Here is a 27,240-nt window from a genome sequence, read left to right as displayed (position 1 = left end):
AGGTGAAAATGCCTGAGAAAGGCTTAAAAACAAACACCCGCCATCATTGTGACTATTTTTGGGGCCTCCCATTGACTTCAATGGTAAAGTACGGAGCAGCTCGGTAGAGGAGGACGCCTGAAGAGCGCTCCGGTCACTTCTTTTTTTTGGCCTTTTTCTTTAGAAACCCGGAACGTACGAGCGACAGGGAGGAGATTTACAATAGGAACCAACAGGAGGAGACGTTCAGGTGTTTCGTGGAGACGACGTACCCCAAGAAGACTCCCCACAACGCTCCATGTGCACATGGTCTCATCGTTACCATTCACAATGGGGTTTTACACCCACACACCTTCTAAGGGAAATGGCCGGGATTTAATATCCGCAGCGCATAAGGCCACGGTCACACCCTCAGTATTTTACATCAGTATTTGTAAGCCGAAATCATCAATTTCCCTACACAATACTATACTAGGCACTAAAAAACAAATTAATTAAAATTAATTTATTATTATTATTATTTATATAGCACCATTGATTCTAATGTATTAAATTATTGATATTAAAGGTATATAAATTAATACTTATTATTAAATTAGATCCAATTTATATACATTACAGTAATATTGATTTATAAATTCTCTTATATCAAATTTATATATAATTATATTGATTTATTTATTAAATTAATTATATTACATTTATATTGATAATATTTATATTAATATTAAACTTAATTAATTCAGTTATTAAATTAATTATAATAATATAAGAAACAACCCCTTAGAAAGCAACAGAGGGAAAAACGGAAAAAAAATAATAATGGTGACACTTTGTGTCAAAAATATGTTATAAAAATAATAAATAAAAAAATAATAAAATAATATTTTATACCCCGGCTTGGCGTCTCCGTAGTCGTAATGACCCGTGGAATCATGCTAACAGGTCAGTTTTAATAGACACCATAAAAACAAAATGAAAAATGAACATTTCACCCTGCATAGGAATTTATTTTTCCACCAATTTTCTACGGTAAAATGAACGGCGTCCTTCAAAACTACAGCTGGTGGCTGCACGAAACAAAAGTTAGGACTCTTGAAAGGAGAGAGGGAAAGTGAAAGAGCACAATAATTACGCTTTATTTACAAATAAATGGTCACTCTTTAATCTGAACCATAAATGGACAATCCCTTTAAATTGCAGTACTGGCGGTAGCCGGCAGGGGTCACTCTTTAGCCTGAGCCCAGAGGTGGTAAAGTGCAGAAGCTACCGACACCAGACGGACCGGTCAGCAAAGAGTTACACTCTGTACACTCCTCTGCCCGCAGCCTCACAGAGCACAAGACTTTGTCACATGACCATGACGTCACCAGGACGTAAACACTTTCCACCTATCACAGCTCGGCTGATCTCAGGCTAAGCCACGCCCACCACAGTGGCACATGACTTTGACGTCATTAGGAAGCGCATTTATGTCTATTCCTTAGCCCCGCCTCTCGTCGTGACGTCAGCGGAGGGCGTGTGCTGGCGCAGTTGTAGGGATTGACAGGCAGAGCCGGCGGCGCAGTGAGGCCTGTACACCCGGCGGGGCTTGTGTGGGGTCTGCGGTGAGTACGGTGGCCGGTGTGCGCGTCCTGTGTCTCCCCTCATACACAGTGCCGCCCCATAGTCCGTGTATGGAGGGCGGGTCTTCACTGATGTAACTGCCTTTGTCTCCTTCCCTCATCGCTCTCTATAGCTCTGCCTGCTGTCAGTGAGTGAGAGGCTGCAAATCCTGCACCTGACCCCGGGCGAGAGCCCTGCGCTTGACCCCAAGTGAAAGAGCCCCGCGCGCGCCTGACCCCGGTGCGAGAGAGAGAGGGCCCCGCGCGCGCCTGACCCCGGTGCGAGAGAGAGAGCCCCTCGCACGCCTGACCCCGGTGCGAGAGAGGGCCCCGCGCGCGCCTGACCCCGGTGCGAGAGAGAGAGGGCCCCGCGCGCGCCTGACCCCGGTGCGAGAGAGAGAGGGCCCCGCGCGCGCCTGACCCCGGTGCGAGAGAGAGAGGGCCCCGCGCGCGCCTGACCCCGGTGCGAGAGAGAGAGGGCCCCGCGCGCGCCTGACCCCGGTGCGAGAGTGAGAGGGGGCCCCGCGCGCGCCTGACCTCGGTGCGAGAGTGAGAGGGGGCCCCGCGCGCACCTGACCCCGGTGCAAGATAGAGGGCCCCGCGCGCGCCTGACCCCGGTGCAAGATAGAGGGCCCCGCGCGCGCGCGCCTGACCCCGGTGCGAGAGAGAGGGCCCCGCGCGCGCCTGACCCCGGTGCGAGAGAGAGAGAGGGCCCCGCGCGCGCCTGACCCCGGTGCGAGAGAGAGAGAGGGCCCCGCGCGCGCCTGACCCCGGTGCGAGAGAGAGAGAGGGCCCCGCGCGCACCTGACCCCGGTGCGAGAGAGAGAGAGGGCCCCGCGCGCACCTGACCCCGGTGCGAGAGATAGAGGGCCCCTCGCGCACCTGACCCCGGCGCAAGATAGAGGGCCCCGCGCGCACCTGACCCCCGGGGCGAGAGAGACGCGCGCCTGACCCCCGGTATGAGAGAGAGCCGCGTGCGCGCGCGCCTGACCCCCGGTATGAGAGAGAGCCGCGTGCGCGCGCGCCTGACCCCCGGTATGAGAGAGAGAGCCGCGCGCGCCTGACCCCCGGTATGAGAGAGAGAGCCGCGCGCGCCTGACCCCCGGTATGAGAGAGAGAGCCGCGCGCGCCTGACCCCCGGTATGAGAGAGAGAGCCGCGCGCGCCTGACCCCCGGTATGAGAGAGAGAGCCGCGCGCGCCTGACCCTCGGTATGAGAGAGAGCCGCGCGCGCGCCTGCCTGACCCCCCGGTATGAGAGAGAGCCGCGCCTGCCTGACCCCCCGGTATGAGAGAGAGCCGCGCCTGCCTGACCCCCGGTATGAGAGAGAGAGCCGCGCGCGCGCCTGACCCCCGGTGCGAGAGAGAGAGGGCCCCGCGCGCGCGCCCGACCCCCGATGCGAGAGAGAGGGCCCCGCGCGCGCGCCTGACCCCCGGTGCGAGAGAGAGAGGGCCCCGCGCGCGCCTGACCCCCGGTGCGAGAGAGAGAGCCCCGCGCGCGCGCCTGACCCCCGGTATGAGAGAGAGCCGCGTGCGCGCGCGCCTGACCCCCGGTATGAGAGAGAGCCGCGTGCGCGCGCGCCTGACCCCCGGTATGAGAGAGAGCCGCGTGCGCGCGCGCCTGACCCCCGGTATGAGAGAGAGAGCCGCGCGCGCCTGACCCCCGGTATGAGAGAGAGAGCCGCGCGCGCCTGACCCCCGGTATGAGAGAGAGAGCCGCGCGCGCCTGACCCCCGGTATGAGAGAGAGAGCCGCGCGCGCCTGACCCTCGGTATGAGAGAGAGCCGCGCGCGCGCCTGCCTGACCCCCCGGTATGAGAGAGAGCCGCGCCTGCCTGACCCCCCGGTATGAGAGAGAGCCGCGCCTGCCTGACCCCCGGTATGAGAGAGAGAGCCGCGCGCGCGCCTGACCCCCGGTGCGAGAGAGAGAGGGCCCCGCGCGCGCGCCCGACCCCCGATGCGAGAGAGAGGGCCCCGCGCGCGCGCCTGACCCCCGGTGCAAGAGAGAGAGGGCCCCGCGCGCGCCTGACCCCCGGTGCGAGAGAGAGAGCCCCGCGCGCGCCTGACCCCCGGTGCGAGAGAGAGAGAGCCCCGCGCGCGCCTGACCCCCGGTGCGAGAGAGAGAGCCCCGCGCGCGCCTGACCCCCGGTGCGAGAGAGAGAGCCCCGCGCGCGCCTGACCCCCGGTGCGAGAGAGAGAGCCCCGCGCGCGCCTGACCCCCGGTGCGAGAGAGAGAGACGCGCGCCTGACCCCCGGTATGAGAGAGAGCCGCGCGCACGCGCCTGACCCCGGTATGAGAGAGAGCCGCGTGCGCGTGCGCCTGACCCCCGGTATGAGAGAGAGAGAGCCGCGCGCGCCTGACCCCCGGTATGAGAGAGAGACGCGCGCGCGCCTGACCCCCGGTATGAGAGAGAGAGCCCCGCGCGCCTGACCCTCAGTATGAGAGAGCCGCGCGCGCGCGCCTGCCTGACCCTCGGTATGAGAGAGAGAGAGCCGCGCGCGCGCCTGCCTGACCCCCCGGTATGAGAGAGAGAGCCGCGCGCGCGCCTGACCCCCGGTTTGAAAGAGAGCGAGAGCCCCGCGCGTGCCTGACCCCGGGCCATCCTCTGCCCCATAGGCTGTCCACAGGACCCCATTAACCCCTTCCTGCTGCCGTGTCCCCTACCCGCCCCCTTTCATGGCCGTTGGTTAATTTTACCGTTAAATCTCCTGAAAAAAAATGGAGGAAAAATCCAAAAGTTTTCCTTTTATGACGTTCGGTGTGCGATCGCAGTTCTGCGGAGCGGGATAATTGCAGCAATACCAAAATTACTTTTTTTTTTTTTTTAAGGTAGATTTTCTTGTGTCTTTTGTGATTCATTGTTTGTACTTGCGTTACATTATTACTTCCCAGCCACCTGCTCGGCTTCATAGGGATACATAGGAGTGCGGACAGGCCGAGGGCGAAGAGAGCAGCATGAGTCACCTGGGGACATTCCCATTCAACCCCTGAATATAAAAGTATAGCCATATTTATAGGGGATGTCCGCTGCTGGACAAACCCCTTCTAAATTACCTAAGTTTCACCCATAAATTAATAATGCCATGTACTAACCTCTCCGACCGCCACCGCTCCTGTGGTTTCAGCGTTAGGATTTCCCACAGTCACATGACACTGCAGCCTCTCAGTATTCCAGTAGAGAGCAACATGTCCCTATACTAACTCCCAGCGTGCAATGACAGCGCCCCCTGAGCGTAATACAAAACTACAACTCCCAGCATGCAATGACAGCGCCAAAAAACCCCCAAAACCCTACACATTACTGCTCTGAATTAAAAGGGATTTAATCAATGTCCCCTCTACCAACCTTGGGACCCCCGCAATCCAGAGAGTAGAAAGGCTGCATCAAAGTGTTTTGTTCACTGTGGTGCTCCCAGCCAGGGGTCTGTATGTCACCCTTGCGTGGGGTGCAGGACTAAATCAGCCGTGCTGCTTCTTTCATACTCCGAATTGGCAGAGATCAGACCCTAATGATCCAAAAGTGACAGAAAATCCCCTTTAATCCCAAAATCTGAGGATAGACAATTCCAATTTATTCAATTTTAAGGTATATTTCCATCTTTTAAAGGGGTCCCAGCATCAGGATTTATCAGCCAATTATCCCCTTATTAATGCATTATGCTCAGGTGGAGCTGTTATTGCATGCTGGGGGTCGTAGTTTTGCATTCTGCTCAGGTGGCGCTGTCATTGCATGTTGGGGGTTGTAGTTTTGCATTACGCCCAGGGTGGCACTGTCATTGCATGCTGGGGGTTGTTGTTTTGCATTATGCTTGGTTGGAGCTGTCATTGCATGCTGGGGGTCGTAGTTTTGCATTATGCCCGGGGTGGCGCTGTCATTGCATGCTGGGGGTTGTAGTTTTGCATTACGCCCGGGGTGGCGCTGTCATTGCATGCTGGGGGTTGTTGTTTTGCATTATGCTTGGTTGGAGCTGTCATTGCATGCTAGGGGGTTGTAGTTTTGCATTATGCCCGGGGTGGCGCTGTCATTGCATGCTGGGGGTTGTAGTTTTGCATTACGCCCGGGGTGGCGCTGTCATTGCATGCTGGGGGTTGTTGTTTTGCATTATGCTTGGTTGGAGCTGTCATTGCATGCTAGGGGGTTGTAGTTTTGCAACTGTTGGAGGGCGCTGCTGTACCCTGTGCTACAGTGCACTGTGCCGCCCTCCATTTGAAGTCATGTGCTGCATTACTTCACCACCCTCAGGTCAGGTCACATGTCCGTATCTCACATGAGGAATGTGCCGTCATGCTGTATACAAGGTGCAGATTACCAACAGCATTGTCTGTTCCGTAACCATGGAGACGCATAGGTCTGCATAGGAATTGTAGGCAAAAAATGGTACAATTATATTTAAGACTTTTTGTAAAAAAAAAAAAAAAAAAAAGCTGCATTAAATTTTGGGAAAAAAATAGAAAAGTTGTAATCCATAGACCTGTAGACAGTGGTGGGGGGGGGAACGTTGCTTTAGTTTCCGTGTTTTCCCAACGTGTTGCAATGACATCAGGCACATATAATAGTACAGAGCGGGCGGAGGAGGAAGTTATAAAAGTCACGATGTGTTGTAATTACATTCCCCAGATAGACTGACTCATCCTCCATGGGACTTAAACCTGTCACCTGAGGAAGAGGTGATGGCTGTAGAGCTACAACGGCATGTAAAAGTTTGGGGACCCCCTGGTCAAAATTACTATTAGTTTGAACAGTCAAGCAAGTTGAAGATGAAATGATCTCTTAAAGGTCTACAGTTAAAGATGACACATTTCCTTTGTGTTTTAGGCAGAACAAAATACGTGTTTGTGTATTTTCAACTTTTACATTTTAAAATATACAAAATCGAAAATGTGCTGATGCAAAAGTTTGGGCACCCTTGGAGATTTGCGTGCTCAGATAACTTAGACCTAGGTTTCAGACCTTAATTAGCCTGTTAGGGTTATGGCTTGTTCACTATCATCATTAAGAAAGGCCAAGTGATGCAAATGTCACAGCTTAATAAAAACCCAGCCTCCTCAAACCTTGTTCCAAAAACAGCAGCCATGGGGGTCTTCTAAGCAGCTGCCTAGCACTCTGAAAATGGTGGAGGCCCACAAAGCAGGAGAAGATAGCAAAGCGTTTTCAAGTTGCCCTTTCCTCAATTCGAAATGTAATTAAGAAATGGCAGTTATCAGGAACAGCGGAGGTCAAGATAAGGTCTAGAAGACCAAGAAAAAATTCACTGATGGCGGCCCGTAGGATTGCTAGAGAAGCAAATCTGAATCCCTGCTTGACTGCAAAAGATCTTCAGAAAGATTAAGGCTGTGTTCACACGTAACGTTTTTTTTGCGGTTTTTACAGTGAATTTTCCAATAAATCCGCGAAAAATAAGCTTCCCATTAATTTCTATACATTTTCCACTTTTTGTGCACATTGATGCGTTTTTTTACCGCGAAAAAAACGCATCACGGTAAAAACCGCAGCATGCTCACTAATTTCACGGATTTTTCTGCGTTTCTGATTATTTCTATGCGTTTAGAAAACGCGCGTAAAAAAACGCATGAAAACGCACAGAACAAAAAGCGCGGTTTCTGGGAGTCAGGTTTTCCAGCAGAAATTTTCTGCTACGTGTGCACTTAGCCTTAGCAGACTCTGGCGTTGTGGTGCATTGTTCTACTGTTCAGAGACACCTGCACAAATAAGACCTTCATGGAAGAGTCATCAGAAGAAAACCTCTCCTGCACCCTCACCATAAAAATCAGTGTCAGGAGTATGTAAAAGAACATCTAAACAAGCCGGATGCATTTTGTAAACAAATCCTGTGGAACGATGGGTTATAATAGAACTATTTGGCCACAATGATCAACAGTATGCGTGGAGAAAAAAGGGCACAGAATTTCAGGAAAAGAACATCTCACCAACCATTAAGCATGTGGGAGGATCAATCATGCTTGGGGTTGTGTTGCGCGGGAAACATTCCACGGGTAGAGAGAAGAATGGATTCAATTAAATTTCAACAAATTCTTGTCTAGATACAAAAAGCATTTACAAGCTGTGATACTTTCAAAAGGGAGTGCTACTAGGTATCAATCATGCAGGGTGCATAAACTTTTGCCTCAGCCCATTTTTTTTTTTCTATTAAAGCATATTTATTTTACTTACAGAATCTGCAAGTTATATGGAAGTTCACTGAGGGAGGGGAAGAAGCTGTCCACACCCCCAGTGCAATTCCATCCTTATTTGCATGTGACTTCTACACTAGATTTCTTGCGACTTTGCACAGAAAAAGGGAAGTTTCTAGACACCATATTTCAGCACCATACTTTAGTCTGTGCCTTTTACCAATAGGTTCCCCCTTTTTTTTTTGCATTATCTCAATGAAAATCTCTTTAATTGCAGGAGTGAAGCACAATGTTGGGCTCCGGGTTCAAGGCCGAGCGGCTTCGAGTGAATTTGAGGCTTGTCATAAACCGACTAAAACTCCTGGAGAAAAAGAAAAGTGAGTAACACCCAGCAATTAAAGGGGTTTGCACCAGACTAGATACGCACATAGGTTCCGTCTTGTAAGTTTTTCTTCTTTTGCTTTCTCCTTGCAGCCGAATTGGCACAAAAGGCCCGGAAAGAGATCGCGGACTATTTATCATCAGGGAAGGATGAGCGAGCAAGGATCCGGGTGGAGCACATTATCCGAGAAGATTACCTGGTGGAAGCCATGGAGATTTTAGAGCTGTACTGTGATCTGCTCCTGGCCAGATTCGGGTTAATTCAATCCATGAAGTAAGAGATTAAAGGGATTTTTTCAACTGATAATCCTATGATGCACCAAAATCGGATCGGTGGGGGTCCGCCCCCCTCAGATCAGCTGTTTTCAGCTCCAGCGGTGGCTGCACACTGTTCAGCTCCATTCACTGTTTGCAGCTGATTGTGGTGGGCATCAGACCCCCACCCATCTCATTTTGATGATCATTGCTAAGGATAAGTCAACGATGTAAGAAAACCTCCTTAATAGTAGTTTGGTGAGCGTCCTATTCCTAGGACCCCATGAGGCCTCGCATGTCTGTACATTGCTATGGCCATCCATACGTTCTCTACTGAGAGTGGAGGAGCCCTCAAGTTGTCAGGATGGCAGCAGTCCTAGTTGTCAGGCACCACTTATTGCAGTGTTCCCTAAACTTCAGTCCCCCAATGCGTCATGTTTTCAGGATTTCCTTAGTATTGCACTGATTTATTTGGACCTTTAAAGCATACCCCATTAGGGTATCCTCTATTTATCTCTGTACACATTTGTATTCTTCCAGGGAGCTGGATCCGGGTTTGGCTGAAGCCGTCTCCACGTTAATTTGGGCGGCTCCACGTCTACAGACTGAAGTGTCTGAGCTGAAAATAGTGAGTTATCGGTGTCATACACGTGTTCAAAATTATTTTACGGACTATGACGCTGCCCTGGTCTGACGGGCGTCGCTGTTTCTTCCCGCAGGTCGCGGATCAACTGTGCGCCAAGTATAGTAAAGAATACGGCAAGCTGTGCAGGACAAACCAGATTGGCACTGTCAATGATCGGGTAAGTGCTGGTGTCACTGGGTGACCTTGCATTTGAGAAGATATTATCTAGTTGTGACTTCTTCTTTCTTGTAGCTGATGCACAAGCTGAGTGTGGAGGCTCCTCCAAAAATTCTGGTCGAGAGGTACCTCATCGAGATCGCCAAGAACTACAATGTACCCTATGAACCGGATTCTGTGGTCATGGTAGGTGAAGGACTATCATTTCAGTAATGGTAGCCTTGTCCGCTAGTGACCCTACACCTCTTCTAATTTCCAATTACCCCCTGCATTTTAAGGCTGAGGTTCCCACTGGCATCGAGGCAGATCTTATAGATGTGGAATTTTCAGACGACATGAAAAAAGGAGGCGGCAGCGGCGGTGGGGGTGGAGGATTTGGTGTACCATTGCCGACTGTGCCAGCTATGCAGATGCCAACTCCTACTATTCCATTCAGTTACCCCGCACCTGGTGGACCGGTATGTGAGCTATAACTGATGAGATGGGTGTACTTACTTTGAATATCCATATCGGAATGACTGTATAAATCATAAAAACTAAAATCCTCAATTTTATATAACTATTCTGCCAAAGTTTAAAAGTAAGTACACCAGCCTCATCAACACAGATCTATTTAGTAATTTATGCAGTTTGCCTTGTAATAACACTTTTTTTTTCCCTTTTCACAGCAGGAGACATTCAATGGACCGCCTATGGGAATCTATCAACCTTTTGGTAATCTAAATCCTCCAGCAATGGGCATGGGGCCCCCACCAATCCCATCTATGCCTCCAACATATGAGTCTGTAAGTAGCTGAGGGTGCACATGATGCTACACCGTAGGGACGGTGCCAGCGGCGCTTGCGTCCGATGTTTTCTCTCCGTGTGGCTCTGTATTATAGCGGAGGCACAGTGAGGTTACAGTCTGAGCTCTGAGGTTGCAGTCTGTTGTTTTTTCCAATTGGTGGAGTATAGTGCACCTGGACCTGCAGTAATATTAACTTTCACGATGTCTTGGTGACATTCCAAAAGTTTTTCTTTATATTGCAGTTCTTCTTTGAAGGTGAGAGATGTTAAATGAACTAGAAATGGTGCAAATCTATTTGTAGGACTTGGTTCAGTGGCAAAATCAGATTCCTGCGTTCCACCTCCTTCTTCCCCGGCATCGGTGTCTCATCTTATTAGATGATCTGGTGCGACATTGTCTGTGCGATCTCGCACCAGCCCAGCTAATTAAAAGAGGAGGTATGCAGGGCTTCCGTCTGATGGACACCCCCTAGACCGGGTCCTGCCAATCGATTTACACCAACTCTATAACTCCTTGTCTCCAACAGATTGGTGATGGCGGGCCACAGGCAAACGCACCTCCTCAAGATGGTGAGTGCACATAAGGACGAGCATGATTAGTGGTTGGAAGTAATGCTTTATTATTTATATTTGGGATAGAGATGAGGAACAGTGGTGAACCACATTTCTCTTTTGTTTCTTCAGGTCCAGGTAATTCCGTACCTGTCGCCAAACCCCGAACAAAAGTATCGGATAACTTTGTCCTCCCAGAATTGCCGTCCGTTCCAGACACTCTCCCCGCTGCTTCTGCCGGAGCTGCAACTTCCAATTCAGAAGATATTGATTTTGATGACCTGTCGCGCAGATTCGAGGAGCTGAAGAAGAAAACTTAGACAGTTTTTAACATCTTGATCTGACCCTCGGCTATAAAACCTCCTTCGTCCATTTCTAGGCAGAGCCTCTCGTCTACCTGAGGGGTGAATATGGTTCCCTCCCAATGCAGGTTTGATGTGTTAATTTACCCCTACACTGAATATTCGGGGGCTGTTGCAGTCAGGGGGGGGCCACTGGCCTGGTGCGAGTCTAAGCTGAGGACTTATTTCTCCAGTGCAGCCATATTTTCTATGTTATGCAGGAATGACATAAAGCGTGACCCAAAGGACTGATCGCTGCTAATATATTAATGAGCTGCTTCCCTACCTGATTTTCTAACCTTTGTACATAACATTTACAGGCTTATATGAGCGTGCATTTCTTAAAAATAAAGTGGTGGCCTTCCAGGGTTTTTGCACAGTGATTATAAAGCAGAAATGAGGAATATACCAGCGGCTGAAATATATGTGTATGCTGCCAATAAATAGGATTTCTTTTCACTATGCACTGACTTACAATTGGACTAGGTTGATCATGACTGCTTCTCTTTCCCCGCTGATGACTGTTCTGCCTTCTTGGATACTCCAAAAAGCCCCAACAGCTTTAACATGAGCATGTCCACTATTTCTTTTTCTTCATATGGCTAAAAAGTGGAAGAGGTGGAGATGAGGTTGGGGGTACATCACAGGTGAGTATACAGTTTAATTCTATTATATGTTCCATAATAAAGCGGATCTGTCATTTGGTTTCACTATACCAACTGGGATACATTCTTAAATAGATTTCAGACCAGATGAGGCTCGTGTACTTCCTTTGAAAGTCACTGTCCCAATGACTATTTAATAGAGATGAGCAATTTGATTTGTGCTGGTGTGTCCTCACTTCTGTGCCTGGCATCCTCGCCTCTTCTGGTGCTTATTAAGCCCCACAATATCATGGTGCGTATTTGGTTCCAAAGGTGCCCTGGATGCTGGATGCAGAAGCGAAGACCCGCTGCCATGTTGTACTGGTCTGGACGGAGTACAAAGGGAGTTAGAAGTAAATTGTTCATCTCTACTAGATCATTTATCATAGTTTCCCTTGTCTAATTTTGCAATAACCATTGTGTGAGCATGTTCGTTACTGGATGACACAGGCGTTCTGGTGTGCATTTTCTAAGTAAGTACACCAGCCTTCATCAGGTTGAAGATCTATTTAATCATGTATGCACCTTGTATTGTGAAGGCTGATTACCTATTTGCTGCAGGTGGGGGTTTGTCTTTGTTTTTTTTTACAATTTTGTTCTTACCGTTGGGTTCTTCCGTTCACTGGAGAAGACGTTCAATAAAGCGGACAAGAAGATATTGACGATTATGAATGCGAGAAAAATGACGCAGGTGAAGATGAGCAGGGAGCCCAGGACGGGGTCCAGATTGATCACCTGCACATGGAGAGATGTCACAAGCTTTATAATAAAGGCAGCCAAGGACATAAATGGGGTATTGGCGAGAAATTATGGCGCTGATCGAAAGAAGAATGCAGTATGGTGTTATTCAAGCAACTGGAACAGTCCTTAAAGTTTTGGGAGCGTAAACTCTTGCTGTACAGATGTGAGTGTGAATACATCCCTTACCTCATCGTAATTAAAAATGCCAATTAAAAGGCTAATGATGGTCACAGCAGAGTCCGTCACCGTTCTGTAATTGGAAATGGTCCAGCCGAAAAGTAAGTTGCACTGAAAAAGTAATAAAATTTAAAAAAAAAAAGTATATATAAAATTAGAACACAAAGCTCCACCGATGTGCACAATACTCACCGAAATAGAGTACGCCACCAGGAGGATGAGGATGGTGAGAAGGAAGCCGCTGATTTCATTCCACGCCTTCTGCAGCGTCATCGTGATCAGGTGCAGATTTGGGTTCAGGTTGAGGAGGCGCCAGAGCTTGATGGTTAATAGTGATACCAGGAAGGCGATGGTGTAGCTTTGGGCACTGTCGATGGTGGCAGTGTCGTAGAAGCTGACAAACCTACCAAGGAGAGGGGTAAGACGCTACTGAGCCAACAGCCACTAAAGAACATCAGTAACATCATCTGATGAAAGGAACTGTCTGGAGGATCCAGACTCAACGGCCTTGTATATGCCTAGGACTTCATGTCAAGAGACCTTCAATTGGGCCATGAAAGTCCAATGTGTGAGACTTGTCTGGAAGCGTCTTAGTCCCTAAACGTCAGCGACCGTTAATAGGCCCCAGTTCAGATGATCCAACAAATGTAGCATTGATCACCTCTCCATTGGCTTCTATCTGGAATACCCCTTTAATAAAGCGCCAACCTATTCCGCAGTGTTGTACATAAGTTATAGTGACTGTAATAAAGATATAAAAGTGTATCCTCACCGAGTACGATCTGCATGGTAACGATCTACATCCCGCTGGCGCAGATATACACGCTTTATGTACAGCGCTGTGTTGGCGGAGCAGATTGCAATGATGCACAAATCCAGCAAGTTTCTTGACTGGCAAAAATAGGAGCATTTTTGTTGCTTCAAACGGACCACCTTTAAAGATCAAAATGAAGTGATGAGCCCACTTGTATGTAGATTGCAGAAGATAGTACAGCACTGAGTGGTGTTTTCATGCAGCCACCACTAGGGGGAGACTTTTTTCACTTCAATAGCTGCTGTATGAATCCCAGTGCAATGAGCTCCCCCTAGAGGTGGCTGCAGGCAGCCAGACTTTTATTCTATTCCTATGAAGGTTACTGGGGGGGTTGGCTCTGATGATCTCCGTGTACAACTCTGGGGTCTAGGTTTACTTACTAATCCTTAACTATAGAAAATTAACTAAATTATCCTCACCTGAACTATAATGATGTACAAGAAGATCACAATGGACAGCATCTCACTGACAAACTTAACGGTTGTGTTTCCTTCCGTTTCATGATACAGTCGCATAATTTGCAATTCGCTTGATGGATATAGACTTCCTATAAGGAGCAGGAACAATGAATAATTATTAATACACAGAACCACAAAGGGTTCTCGACAGGCTCGTGCTCCATGGAGAACATTGCATCTGACCAATTCTTAATGTGTTGTGTTACGACCTACTGCAACACCGAGTCACAAAAGTGTTGGATTTTCCGTCGCCGGTTGCAAGCTACATGAGAATCGATGCACAAGACCCTGTTCCAGCAACCATGTTAGTCCATGGCCAACATACCTGCCGGCCTCCACGGCACCTCCTTTGCTGAGTGACAACAGAGTGGGGATATCGGCAGGTAGGAGGAAGTCCGTAGGATCACTAGCAATATACAGCACCTGTAGTAGTGTTTCCCATACTGAAATATTTGCACAGTGACACAAGTTTTGGGATTTTAGCCATTTACCAAAACATAATCAAGATACAATTCTATAATCAAAGTGAGCTTAAAGTGCAGACTCACTGCTTTCATTTGAGGGTTGGGAAGGATTTAGGAATTTCAGCTCTTTAATATGGAGCTGCCTCTAGTTAAAGGACCAAAGGTAATTGGACAATTATCTCAAAAGCTCTTTAATGGGCTTTTGCCTCATTAATTGAGCAGGTAAAAGGGCTAGAGCTGTTTCCAGGTGTGGCATTTGCATTTAGAAGCTGTAGCTATGAACCCACAACATGTGGACAAAGATGATTTCAGTGGAAGAGAAACCAACCATAACTAGGCTGAAAAAGAAGAAATCCATCAAAGTGATAGCAAAAATATTAGGAGGGGCCAAATGAACAGTTTAGTACATTCTGCAAAAAAAAAGCTTGGGATCTCAGAAAGACCTAGATGTCTATGCAAGACAACAGTGGTGGATGATTCCAGAATCATTTCCATAGTGAGGAAAAACCCCTTCACAGCATCCACCCAAGTGAAGATCACTCTCCAGGAAGTGGATCTTTCAGTATCTAAGTTGACCATAAATAGAAGACTTCATCAGATATAGATGAGTCCCTACAAGGTGCAAACCATTCATCCTGAAAAATGTTTTACAGGATATTTTTGTTCAACCCCTTTAATGTATCCGGAAAGTCTCCACTTCAATCGGTCAGTGTCTGGATATTTCTGTACCTACAGTAACTGTATACACACAAGTCCTACCGATCACGGTGGTCTCCAGGATGAAGGTGATGAGACAGAAGAAGTTTATATTGGCATTGTACACGTTGAACTCCACAAAGATGGCTTTGGTGTAGCTGTCCAGCCATTTGCTTGTTTCCATGTCAGTAATCACACTGCAGAAGAGAAATAAGAAAGTTACCCGTTAAGCCCTACTCAGACCCGTGCGTCCTGTAGCGGTGGTTCCAACGTTATACCTCCCAGCAGAGCTGCTGTTTAGGCCCAGTTCTGCCACATATCCCCCTCCAGGGTAATATTCAAGCTGTGTCCAGACTGGATGTCCTCCCAGATCAGCCACCGTGTGGTACATCCACATGTCTGTTGAAGCATTGCTGCTGCCATTTAATGGGCTCCACATAGGCCCGTAGCTGCCCGTATCCTCTCGGTGGTACAGCTTCTGATTGCCTGCACTGTTATAGAGTCTTCGTAGCTGCCGGATGCGGGGGCTGCCCAGGAGGAAGCAGTTTCCATCAGTAATGAACCCTGAGATGAGAGTCATAAGAAATAGGTTTATAAACTTAAATCTTTCTATTACAGCATTTTTGGTGTTGATCAGCAATATGGCCACCAATACAGCCACCATGTATGGTCTGGTAAATATCGCTTACCTGGGTTTTCGGTATACAGATTTGGTAGCAACGTTCCTCGTGACCAGCTATAAAAATCTGGTATGAACTGAATGTTATTCACAGTGGAGAAGCTGCTGGTTATGGCCGTGTACAGGTTGTACTCATTGGGACTTTTGTCTGCATATACCATAAGCATGGTGGTGACCAGAAAAATCATGTGCACTAGCAAAAGAATAAAGAAACTGGCATAATTTGGTAAACCTAAAAATGGAAAACAATATCTGCAATAACCGTCATAATAGCTTATTATACACGGTGTTCCAAATTATTATGCAAAAAATATTTCCTCCTATTTTCTGTAAATTACCTATATGAATTGCAGTCATTGTTATTTTCCAGTCATCTACTATTCTAGTATAATTGCAATGTTTTTGAACAAGCTGCCTATGAAAACAGTATATATTTAAAAATAAGAAACACGCAAAATGCATGTTCTAAATTATTATGCACAGCAGAGTTTTCAACCTTTTTATTTTGAACAAAAAAATGGTCAATTGTGAAATTATAAGCATTATCAGCTTATTACAAAATGAAATCAAACAGTTTTCAAGTCAAAACTTTATTCTAGGTGATGTTACATTTGCACATAGGACCCCTTGTTGGAAAGAAGCTTCTGAACTCTCTCGTCCATTGAATTTGTCAGTTTTTGGATGGTTTGTGCTTCAATTGTTTGGCATGTGGACAGAATCCCCTCCCAGAGCTGTTGCTTAGATGTGAACTGCCTCCCGCCATCATAGACACTCCTTTTGATGATGCACCAGAGGTTCGCAATGGGGTGGAGGTCAGGGGAAGATGGTGGCCACACCATAAGTTTGTCCTCCCATAGCAGCCAGAGATGCAGATGTGTTATTTGCAGCATGAGACGGTGCATTATCATGCATGAAAACGATCTTGCTGCGGAAAGCACGGTTCTTCCTCTTGAACCATGGCAGGAAGTGCTGTTTTAGAAACTCCACATAGATTATGGAGTTCATCTTTACCCCTTCAGGGATCCTAAAGGGGCCGACAATCTCTCTCCCCATGATTCCAGCCCAAAACATTACTCCACCTCCTCCTTGTTGGCGCCTTAGCCGTGTTTTCATGGGGTGTCCATCAACCAGCCATCCTCCACTCCATCCATCTGGACCATCGAGCGTTGCACGGCACTCATCAGTGAAGAGAACAGTCTGGAAGTCCGTCTCATTTATCGTTTGGCCCACTGGAGCCGTTTCTGCTTGTGTGCAGTGGATAGAGGTGGTCGACAGGACGGCTTACGCACAGCTGCAAATCTCTGAAGGACCCTGCATCTTGTTGTTCGGGGGACGTTGGAGGCACCAGCAGCTTCAAAAACTTGTCTGCTGCTCTTTTAACCTGACGCAATTGCCTGTTGGAAAGAGTCCTCAATTTTTCCTTTTCAGCACGCACACGTGTGTGCTGGGAATCAGCTACAGACTTCTTGATTGTGCGATGATCACGATGACGTGTCTTGGCAATGTTGATTGTAGTCATGCCTTGACCTAAATACTCCACAATTTGTTGCTTCTCAGTAGCCGACACATCCTTTTTCTTTCCCATTTTGGCAAAAAATGTCGGCTGCTTAATAATGTGGAACAGCCTTCTTAAGTAGTCTTGCCTTTATTTGGACACACCTGCCAAACTAATTTGCACAGGTATCTGCAATTGCTTTCAGTGATATAAAGAGCCCTGACACACATAACCATCAATGAGTTTAAATGACAAACAGAAAAATTCTAACCTTATCACTCCTAAACTCTTTTTGCATAATAATTTGGAACACAGTTTATACCTTAAGTAATTTCCTTTGGATAATTTTTGGGGCCTAAAAATAGATATATATCTTTTTTTTTTTTCAATAAAATTTTTTACACAATTTGGCTTTTACAGGTTTTTTTTGTTTCTCTGCACATGCAATTGTGGTCTGTTGTCATAAATCAACTGAGAGGAGCCCAGAAAGCAAAAAATAAATTGTGCTCATTCTCATGGGAGAGTTTTCCAATGTTGAATTCTCAGTGAACTGGTTCTGCAGCCAGAAATACACAGTGCTATAGGAGGCAAACGCTGTAAAACTTTGAATAAAATCCAACTGTAAAAAAATTATTTTGATCCCCAAAATGCATTCAAGTAAAAAAATGTCCCTAAAGATGTAAAACCCCCTTTAAAATAAAATCTGAAATATTGGGTGCAGGGTTTTTGCATTTGTTTTTTCTTAGACTTGTCAATAAATGTCAATTCCAGCAGCAACCAAGATAGTCATTTGGCCTGTGTCTAAGGGTTGCCTTGTGGAAAGGTTTTCTTATTGATATGCTTGCCAATTTTCACACTTCCGGACTGCAATGTACAAAGCACAGTGTTAAAAAATTTCTATTACCAAGCCCCTTTTTACAGGTCACTGCACCATTTCCGCCCTTAGGAATAAACATTGGATGACAGCGCATCCAGGCTCAAGACACAGGAAAACTTTCAAAAGTACTGTTTTTGTAAGGATTCCGGATGTTCCATGGAGCCTGCTTTGCCCTTGTCCAAGATGGAGTCCGGTCTTCGCCCTATCCTCGAACATCCTGTCTGTCCTGCTATTTAAGTCCGGGTCCGGAGATCCTCCTTGCCTGAGTATTTTTTTGCTGTTTGCTTCTGAGCTTTCTCCTGACTTGCCTCTGAGGTTGCAGCTGCTGCTCCTTACTCAGTGCTCTGACTCGCCACTTCCAGCTGCCTTCAGTCTTCTAAGCTGCTTCTGGATCCAGGCTGGGGTTACTTACTGTCCAGACTTCTGAGACTGTGTCTGTTGTGGGCTGCTGTGCAGGACTAGAGTGGAATTTTTCAACCCAAAAGGTACATTTAAGGCCTTCTTCCTGTTATGCCCCACTCATGTATTTCTGGACTTCCATGAAAAATGTCATCTCCTCTGTCTGCATAGTTCTGGACTTCCACGTATGAGTGCCGGTTGTATTCTTCTCTTCACTGCTGGACTTCCACGTATAAGTGCCGTTCGCACTCTTGCTTCTTATTACTGCTGGACTAGCTTATATTAGCGGTCGCGCCCCGCTATTAAGTTTGCTGAACGTCTCTGTTGTGTGCTGTGCACTTCGTTACAATTGCAGGAAAATCTCTGTTAGTTTATGTTCTACTTCTTGCTTTGTTAAATACACTTATTTGTCTCAACTTTGGTCTCAGATACATTTTATCTCACGACCTCAGATTCAATAGTACCTACATAATTGTTGCAGTTTTTCTCCAAGGCGTTGTATCCCGTTTTCTCACGAACCCTGGAGGGTTCCCCCTTTTTCTGGGAGTCTCCAGGACAGGTATTTGTATTAGATAATTCATGTAATGATCGCTATTTGATATAGACATAGCAAAAATAGAAATAATTTGCCTTACCAGCAATCTCATGGATCAGTTTGTAAAGTTTCGTCTCCATGGATCTCTGTTTCTTCAGACTGGTGGTGTTCTTGTTAGATGGCGCCCGATACACCAGATTAGATGGGTCCCTGAAGCCTGATAGCTCCCAGTCTTCACGGCTTACTGTGAGTACAAGTGCCAAAAAATAATTATAAATTATAATGGAAAGGATTTGGTACCTAAGCGTTTACGACACATTTATTAGGATCAGTGCGGATCCCATTGTCACCCTATTGGGGGGACTTCAGCAAATTCCATGGCCAAAATAACATGACACTGTACTAACCCAGCAGGCCAAGAATCCCGTACAGTTGCTGTTCCTCGGAGGCGTCTTCAATATTTCTTCTCTTCAGGATACGGAACATGAAGATAGTCTGTGCAAACACCTGTGCAACAGCAAACAGCGTCAGCAGGGACATGGCCGACAGCCACGTCTGCGTTTGCATTGGTGAAGTAGAGAGAGAGGAAAATCCACAGACAGAATTCTAAATCCACACCCCTCGCCAATTTTGCATGCATATACCTTGATGGGTGGTATTAAGACGATGCTCTGTAGCAGGGAGAGCAGGATGGATATGAGCCAGCTGGTGGCTTTGGCCTTGGTCATGTCCAGACTAATCAGCACCATGTAGAAAGCAGAAAAGAAGCTGATTGCAAACAAAAAGAACCAACACAAGAAGGTGAAAAATTTGGGCATCTGACATCTTTTCTGGTTTATGGTAACAGGAAAACTCGTGGTCAAGCTGTAAAAAAAAAACAAAACAAAATAAGCAAATTACACACCACTGAGATATTGAGGATCGCCAGTCAGGACCTGTGTTGGATACCTGCTTGGCAGTGGTGCCCCGGATACATTAAAGGTGTGCAGAAGTTCCTTCAGATCGAACAGAATATTGGAGGCTTGGATGTAATCGATAGATTTAGGGACATAATCCAGATCCACAGAGGAGACTTGATACTGGAGGTTCTCCAAGATTTTATATAGGTAATGTAAGAAATGACACTGATGTGGGGTGATGACTGCAACGGAAGATGGCGAGAGGTTAGTCATAATTGGGGGGTGCTATTTATTTTTGGGGTTGCTGGATATACGCACCCGTCATGTGATTGATACTCTGGGAACTTTCTCCGGCAACACAGATGTAGGATTCCACCAGACAGGACAATGTCTCTATGTAGGCGAGCACGGAGTCAGATTTAGGAGAAGGCAGATCGTTGGCACTCTCGCCCAGAACCTGGATTATATACTTCTGGAGGTAGTCCACGATATCTTTTAGCTCCTAAAACACAGGACAAGATAGAAGAAAAAAATATATATATAAAATGTAGGCGACAACCAAATTGGTGACACAAGGCTGTAACTCAAATATTCACTGGCTAAGTTCAGTACATCTGTATTTTATTCAATTTTTCACCCGTTTTGCTATAGTTTGCCCATTTTTTACCACCAGCGTGGCATTTCCTGCATCTTGTATGCGAAATAAAAAAAAAATATGGAGGTTTCACCAATCTTCTCCTATCCATTAGGCCACATTCAGTATTTGTAAGTCAAAATCAGGAGTGGGTGAAAAATACAGAAGTGGTGACGTGTTTCTAGTATACCGTATTTTTCCTCTGAATTTGGCTTACAAACACTGAACGTGGCCAAAGATGGTGAAAAACAGATCGTGCTAGGAGGCAACTCCGATAGCGTCCATGTGTTGTCCAATTCTTTGGTGGACCCATTTTAATTGATACAGAAATTGGATGAAAATTGGACAATTCTTTTTTTTTTTTTTTTTTTGCAAAGGAAAAATGGACGCGTGAACTTGTCCGTAGACTATAATCACTATAAGTGTGTTAAAAATAATAAATAAAAACAACAGAATATTTGCAGCCAAATCAACACGAGCAAAATCCGTAAGAGTTGTGCGCATTTTTTTCGTTGCAGAAATTGCACCTTTTATAAAAGGTCAACTATGCAAAGATTTTTTTTTTTTTCCACAGTGTGGATAAGATTTAGTAAAATCATCCAAAATGTCGCTACTATAATACACTGCAGAATATAATGGTGCTCATTATATCAGGTGTGTACTATGTCCGCCAAATTTGGCAGGACGCTCCGTTGTTAATGTGAATCGGGGCTCTCACTTCTTCCTCAATGGCAGGGAAAGAAAGATGATTGGGCTGATGGATTATAACATGCCTGATCATCCTCCACTCTCCACTGATTGAGCGCATATGTGATCGGCAGGTTCGGGGTGATCGCCGTAAACTGATCAAGGGTTTAGCAGGAAGCAATCTCAGGTGTATGGCCATATTAAGAATCGAACGCTCTTACCTTGAGCAGATGCTGTGCCGCAGCCTCTTTGGCTGGTGGTTTTGGCGCGAGGGAAACACGTAGCTTATTTAGCGTTGGCGTCACCTGTTTCACTTGTACCTGGATGAGCTGGAACATCTGTACAATCAGGAGATTCACAGGCAGCAGGATGGCTGACGACTGGACGCTGATTATAATCTGAGTGAAGGTTATTAAAAACTTCCCTGTAAAGAAATCGACCAGATATAAGAGAATAGTATAAAATACTGTCAGTTCTAGCTAAGAATCGACAACTGTTCACATTGCCTCCATCTCTAGAATAGGTCACAATGCCGAAAACCTTTATTGACCCCAGTATGGGTGTATACATGCGCCTAGTAAGTCATTTCTTAATATACTGTAGTTTGTGCCTCCATTTTTCACTATATTCAGGTCTCGGCTCTGTTCCCGTGTACCTGTCTGTGAGTCCTCGTCCGAACGATCGTTCCAGAACATGATATTAATGACCAGGCCACAGAACAAGAGACACATGCAGCAACAGATCCTCTGCACGCGGGTGAACGGGCTCCAGGGGCAACGAGTCCACACTGAAAACCACAGGTGATCTTTGAGAAATTTCTCTACGGTGCCTGAGAATAGCAGATACCTGCAAACATAAAACGGCAAAAGTCCCAGAGTGAAGCAATAATAAACGTAACATTGGTAGGGGCCCATAATACAGGACGGTGGCTAAATGTAAGTAATCGTGCACACAGCCAGACAAATCAGTGACTGCTATCCATGGTTTTGACGGACAGCACTCACACCCATGTTATGCTACAGGGCTGTGCACATGTCCGATTTTCTTCTCCAACCGAGTGGTCCATGGAAAATAATCGCTCTGTGCAAGAATCGGGTTCACATCTATGGGTCCATGCCTGCAAGAATCGGGTTCAAGTCTATGGGCCCATGCCTGCAAGAATCGGGTTCAAGTCTATGGTCCACGCCTGTAAGAATTGGGTTCAAGTCTATGGGTCCATGCCTGCAAGAATCGGGATCAAGTCTATGGGTCCACGCCTGCAAGAATCGGGATCAAGTCTATGGGTCCACGCCTGCAAGAATCGGGATCAAGTCTATGGGCCCATGCCTGCAAGAATCGGGTTCAAGTCTATGGTCCACGCCTGTAAGAATTGGGTTCAAGTCTATGGGTCCATGCCTGCAAGAATCGGGATCAAGTCTATGGGCCCATGCCTGCAAGAATCGGGATCAAGTCTATGGGTCCACGCCTGCAAGAATCGAATTCAAGTCTATGGGCCCATGCCTGCAAGAATCAGATTCAAGTCTATGGGTTCACGCCTGCAAGAATCGAATTCAAGTCTATGGGTCAACGCCTGCAAGAATCGAATTCAAGTCTATGGGTCAAGGCCTGCAGGAATCTGATTCAAGTATATGGGCCCATGCCTGCAAGAATCGGTTTCAAGTCTATGGGTCTTATTTTCACGGAGTGACATAAAGGAGGGGGTGGAGAAACTTTTTTTTTCTCTCCACCTCCGAGAAACTCGGATCCCCCTCTGATCAGAGTCTGATTAGCACAATAGGACCATATTTCTCGCATGGAGAGAAAACGGTCCTGTGACCCTAGCCATAGGAGCAGGTGTCACCGGACGGCACCTCTGTGCCAGCAAAAACTTATGAAAAACAGATAATGCAAGATCTACAAATATGGGAGAGTCAAAGTATTTGGCGTGTGCTGCCATTGCGTCCTACGTGATTCCATACCTCAGAGACATTAGGTTGGCTTTAGAGGCAGAAGCAAAGATTCGGTCCATCTGGCAATCGGCGAAGTCGGCAGAAAGCCAAGAGTCGCAAAGAAAGTACCAAGTCTTCTCAGCGGCCAGATCAGTCACCGAGACACGGTGCACGTACCTGTCCAAATGACAAAAAACAAAAAAAAAACACTTGAGGGACTCCAAAGACAGATCTACGGCATTTTTATTAATCAGATCCATTACCAAGAAGGGCTGAGTCCAGAGTTACTGTGCCAAAGTCTCAGGCTGTGCAGCTCCCCCAAATTACACGTCTTTAGCAGGAAAACATCGACCGCCCCTCTGTGAAATATCTCCTTCTCAGAATCCGATAGGAGATGGGAATCAGACTGCCCCTCTGATCCATACAGGGTCAGAACAACCTGCAAAAACAGAGAAAAAAAAGATCATGATAAATCCATAAGGAATATGAAAATAATCTAATTTGACATTAAAATTAACCATTTTTTAGACATGAGATTGTACGGCAATAAAAATGATTCCATTTTTTTCAAATCCGGAACCGTATGCAAAATAGGCTGAAAGTGCACTGGGGGTGTGGATGAAACAGTGCGAGTGCCCTGACACGCCCCCAGTGCACTTCCAGCCTATAGATTTCTCATGACTTGTACGTCTGATCGCTAACCAAAAAAAGTATATATTTTTTTTATTAGGCAACAAACACCAACAGGGTTATCATAACGGCAAACAGGTGCAGTATACAAAGTATATACCTGAGAAGTGGTGCCAGACCCCCTACGAAATCCGGTGCATACTTTGACCATATATCTATGGTGAAAAGCAGGATCATTATCTGTAAGAATGGCCACTCTGACCTGAAGATGGAAAGAAAATGCATAAAGTCAGGATTACAAGCAGCGCAGTACCTGGTGCCGGTGATGGATGTATTTTAGAAACTCCCCCCGGTGTCATCTCTTCATGCCTCGTAGTCATGTCTTCCCGTTTACCTTTTTAAAATCCTCTTTGTCTTTTTTCCACGCCCAAAATACCACAATCAGGAAGAATCCTACCAGGCTGCCGAGCAGCGCCAGCCCAACTGGATTATTTGCCACATTGGCAAAGAGCATCAGAGTATCGCTGAGGTCCACCACATGCGGCATGACCAAGAAGGAGCTTGCAAAAAAAGTCAGGTGGTTGCACAGGCAGTGGGTCTCTAATTCTGTGCTTCTGGGTCCAACCTGTCTCCAAAAAAGTGGAAATAAATGTGTCAGCAATGCTGCAAGCTTACAGTACCTTGACTAATACATGAGCATAGATAGATATAATGCACAGAAACATGATGGATAAAGTTAAAAAGGTTTTACGGCTTCAGAATGTTTAGGAAAAAATGCGCATTTCTCACCCTCACTGGGTCAAGTGCTGAGTCTACGCCACTGTTACTCTGTTACTGTCTGTAGCATTAGCGTCACATTGATAGCCTAAAGTGAATCAATAAGCGGGCCCCCAAGTTCACCGATTGGCTGCAGTGCTGTCGACATCAACGCTGCAGACAATAAGAGACACCAGGAGTGGTGGCAGAGACTCATAAATGGACCTGGGGAGAGTGACTAAAGATTGTTTTCTTTAAATAAACTGCAGCAGGCGATGGGGATATAAAAAAAACCAAAAAAAAAAACTTTAAGTGCTCACAAAACAGCCATATTCATCCCAGTCTCCCAAATCTTCATCCCAGTAAACACACTGTGCAGCGAATAGGCTGACAGTACAAGCCAAAGTTGTCTGCTTCTCCCATATACTTCCATTAGTCAAAGTCACATTGATATAGTATATCCCGATGCCATTGGTAAAGTAGTCTTGAGTGAACACCCAGGTAAATAAGCCATCTGGAAAGAAAAAGGAGACATTAGATTGAAAATAAGTTAAAAAAAACTATACTCGTCAAGCAAGGGCGGCCTTACCATATGGTCAACTAAGGGGGGCCTTACCATATGTTCAAGCAAGGGCAGCCATACCATATGTTCAAGCAAGGGCGGCCTTACCATATGATCAACCAAGGGCGACCATACCATATGATCAACCAAGGGCGGCCTTACCATATGGTCAACCAAGGGTGGCCATACCATATGATCAACCAAGGGCGACCATACCATATGATCAACCAAGGGCGACCATACCATATGATCAACCAAGGGTGGCCATACCATATGATCAACCAAGGGTGGCCATACCATATGTTCAACCAAGGGCGACCATACCATGTGATCAACCAAGGGCGGCCTTACCATATGTTCAACCAAGGGCGGCCATACCATATGGTCAACCAGGGGCGGCCATACCATATGGTCAACCAAGGGCGGCCATACCATATGATCAACAAAGGGTGGCCATACCATATGATCAACCAAGGGTGGCCATACCATATGGTCAACCAAGGGCGGCCATACCATATGTTCAACCAAGGGCGACCATACCATGTGATCAACCAAGGGCGGCCTTACCATATGTTCAACCAAGGGCGGCCATACCATATGGTCAACCAAGGGCGGCCATACCATATGATCAACCAAGTGCGGCCATACCATATGATCAACAAAGGGTGGCCATACCATATGATCAACCAAGGGCGGCCATACCATATGATCAACCAAGGGTGGCCACTCCATATGATCAACCAAGGGCGGCCGAACCATATGATCAACCAAGGGCGGCCATACCATATGATCAACCAAGGGCAGCCATACCATATGATCAACCAAGATCGGCCGTACTATATAATCAACCAAGGGCGGCCTTACAATGTGATCAACCAAGGGTGGCCATACCATATGATCAACCAAGGGTGGCCATACCATATAATCAACCAAGGGCGGCCATACCATATGATCAACCAATAGCGGCCGTACCATATGATCAACCAAGGGCGGCCGTACCATATGATCAACCAAGGGTGGCCATACCATATGATCAACCAAGGGCGGCCATACCATATGATCAACCAAGGGCGGCCATACCATATGATCAACCAAGGGCGGCCGTACCATATAATCAACCAAGGGTGGCCATACCATATGATCAACCAAGAGTGGCCGGACCATATAATCAACCAAGGGTGGCCATACCATATGATCAACCAAGAGCGGCCGTACCATATAATCAACCAAGGGCGGCCATACCATATAATCAACCAAGGGTGGCCATACCATATGATCAACCAAGAGCGGCCGTACCATATAATCAACCAAGGGCGGCTATACCATATGATCAACCAAGAGCGGCCATACCATATAATCAACCAAGGGCGGCCATACCATATAATCAACCAAGGGCGGCCATACCATATGATCAACCAAGAGCGGCCGTACCATATAATCAACCAAGGGCGGCTATACCATATGATCAACCAAGAGCGGCCGTACCATATAATCAACCAAGGGCGGCTATACCATATGATCAACCAAGAGCGGCCGTACCAAATGATCAACCAAGGGCGGCCATACAACATGTTCGACCAAGGGCGGCAATACCATGTGGGCATCAGAAATTAGGGTAACATATAAGGGTTGCTGTCCAAGGAGCTACTGGAAAGCAAGGGACAATTTATTCTTCTTGCACAGGGGTTCTCTGCTTTCTGTTTCTGCTCCCCGCTAAATAGCATCACTGCAATGTCATGGTGAATGAATGAACCAGGATGGGGGTCCTTACCGTTTGGCAGGGAGACCTCGTGCAGGAATAAGCTACTGTTGGGTTTAGCCTCAAATCCGACATATAGGATAAGCTGGACTGGAAGTTCCGGCTCCAGTTTCAGGACCACAGAATGGTTGGCAGAGGTCAGGTTTAGCGTTAAAATGATGTTCTTCTCTTTGGTCAGGTGCATCTGGGACTCATTGGTCATTGCGCTCTGGTTTTTGATCAACACGATCTAGAAGATATGAAGAAAAAAAATACGGCAAAATTGTGAGATCCCTGGCATATGTCACCTCTCACATCATACTGGTAGGAAGCCAAAACCAACAGGGCAATCTGCAAAAATACGAAGAGAAATTAGGAGCAGAGCTATGTATGCATCATCGCCTGGCATCGCTCGCCCCTGTTGGCGCACGCATCTATTCCCTGGCTCATATCAAGCCAGAAGTTCTGCCCACCTCAATGTACTCTGTCATATTGTCAACGCCAATGCTGCCATCATCAGCCCCGAGCATTATGTTCACCACCGGACCCGCTATTTCCACAGGACTCACGTGACTAAATGGATTCACGGAGAGAGCC

The 27,240-nt window shown here is 46.8% G+C and overlaps 2 protein-coding genes across 2 annotated transcripts; one reads left to right on the top strand and one right to left on the bottom strand.

Moving 5' to 3' along the window:
- Positions 1-1,429: 1,429 nt before the first annotated feature.
- On the top strand, positions 1,430-11,196 carry IST1 (IST1 factor associated with ESCRT-III). Its single transcript, XM_073584574.1, has 10 exons — positions 1,430-1,586; positions 7,991-8,090; positions 8,188-8,368; positions 8,890-8,977; positions 9,069-9,152; positions 9,227-9,337; positions 9,430-9,609; positions 9,820-9,936; positions 10,465-10,507; positions 10,622-11,196. Exons 2-10 carry the CDS (start codon positions 8,003-8,005, stop codon positions 10,807-10,809), a joined length of 1,080 nt encoding a protein of 359 aa, XP_073440675.1. The 5' UTR covers positions 1,430-1,586; positions 7,991-8,002; the 3' UTR covers positions 10,810-11,196.
- On the bottom strand, positions 10,534-27,240 carry PKD1L3 (polycystin 1 like 3, transient receptor potential channel interacting). Its single transcript, XM_073584560.1, has 23 exons — positions 27,117-27,240; positions 26,677-26,893; positions 24,664-24,857; positions 23,982-24,212; positions 23,748-23,849; positions 23,221-23,396; positions 22,988-23,134; positions 21,685-21,875; positions 21,251-21,453; positions 20,027-20,210; positions 19,758-19,950; positions 19,454-19,673; positions 19,217-19,316; positions 18,910-19,053; positions 15,514-15,696; positions 15,103-15,388; positions 14,888-15,021; positions 13,626-13,753; positions 13,165-13,325; positions 12,585-12,795; positions 12,402-12,503; positions 12,078-12,209; positions 10,534-11,432 (listed from the first exon to the last, which is right to left on the bottom strand). The coding sequence occupies exons 1-23, from the start codon at positions 27,171-27,173 to the stop codon at positions 11,322-11,324; spliced, it is 3,807 nt and encodes a 1,268-aa protein (XP_073440661.1). The 5' UTR covers positions 27,174-27,240; the 3' UTR covers positions 10,534-11,321.

Source organism: Dendrobates tinctorius, unplaced genomic scaffold, assembly GCF_039654945.1.
Source record: "Dendrobates tinctorius isolate UK_male_01 unplaced genomic scaffold, ASM3965494v1 ptg000009l, whole genome shotgun sequence".
Taxonomy (NCBI): domain Eukaryota; kingdom Metazoa; phylum Chordata; class Amphibia; order Anura; family Dendrobatidae; genus Dendrobates; species Dendrobates tinctorius.
The sequence above is the reverse complement of the archived record's forward strand: the minus strand, read 5'-3'. Positions and strand labels throughout refer to the sequence as shown.

What these genes read in the sequence shown, in the direction of transcription:
- IST1 (XM_073584574.1), top strand. Translation starts at nt 8,003, where the DNA reads ATGTTGGGCTCCGGGTTCAAGGCCGAGCGGCTTCGAGTGAATTTGAGG. An exon ending in AAGTGTCTGAGCTGAAAATA is followed by an intron (nt 8,978 to 9,068) that starts GTGAGTTATCGG and finishes TTCTTCCCGCAG; the next exon opens with GTCGCGGATCAACTGTGCGC. An exon ending in ACCCCGCACCTGGTGGACCG is followed by an intron (nt 9,610 to 9,819) that starts GTATGTGAGCTA and finishes CCCTTTTCACAG; the next exon opens with CAGGAGACATTCAATGGACC.
- PKD1L3 (XM_073584560.1), bottom strand. Translation starts at nt 27,173, where the DNA reads ATGCTCGGGGCTGATGATGGCAGCATTGGCGTTGACAATATGACAGAG. An exon ending in GGGATGAATATGGCTGTTTT is followed by an intron (nt 24,213 to 24,663) that starts GTGAGCACTTAA and finishes TTTTGGAGACAG; the next exon opens with GTTGGACCCAGAAGCACAGA. An exon ending in TCTGTATACCGAAAACCCAG is followed by an intron (nt 15,389 to 15,513) that starts GTAAGCGATATT and finishes CTCTCATCTCAG; the next exon opens with GGTTCATTACTGATGGAAAC.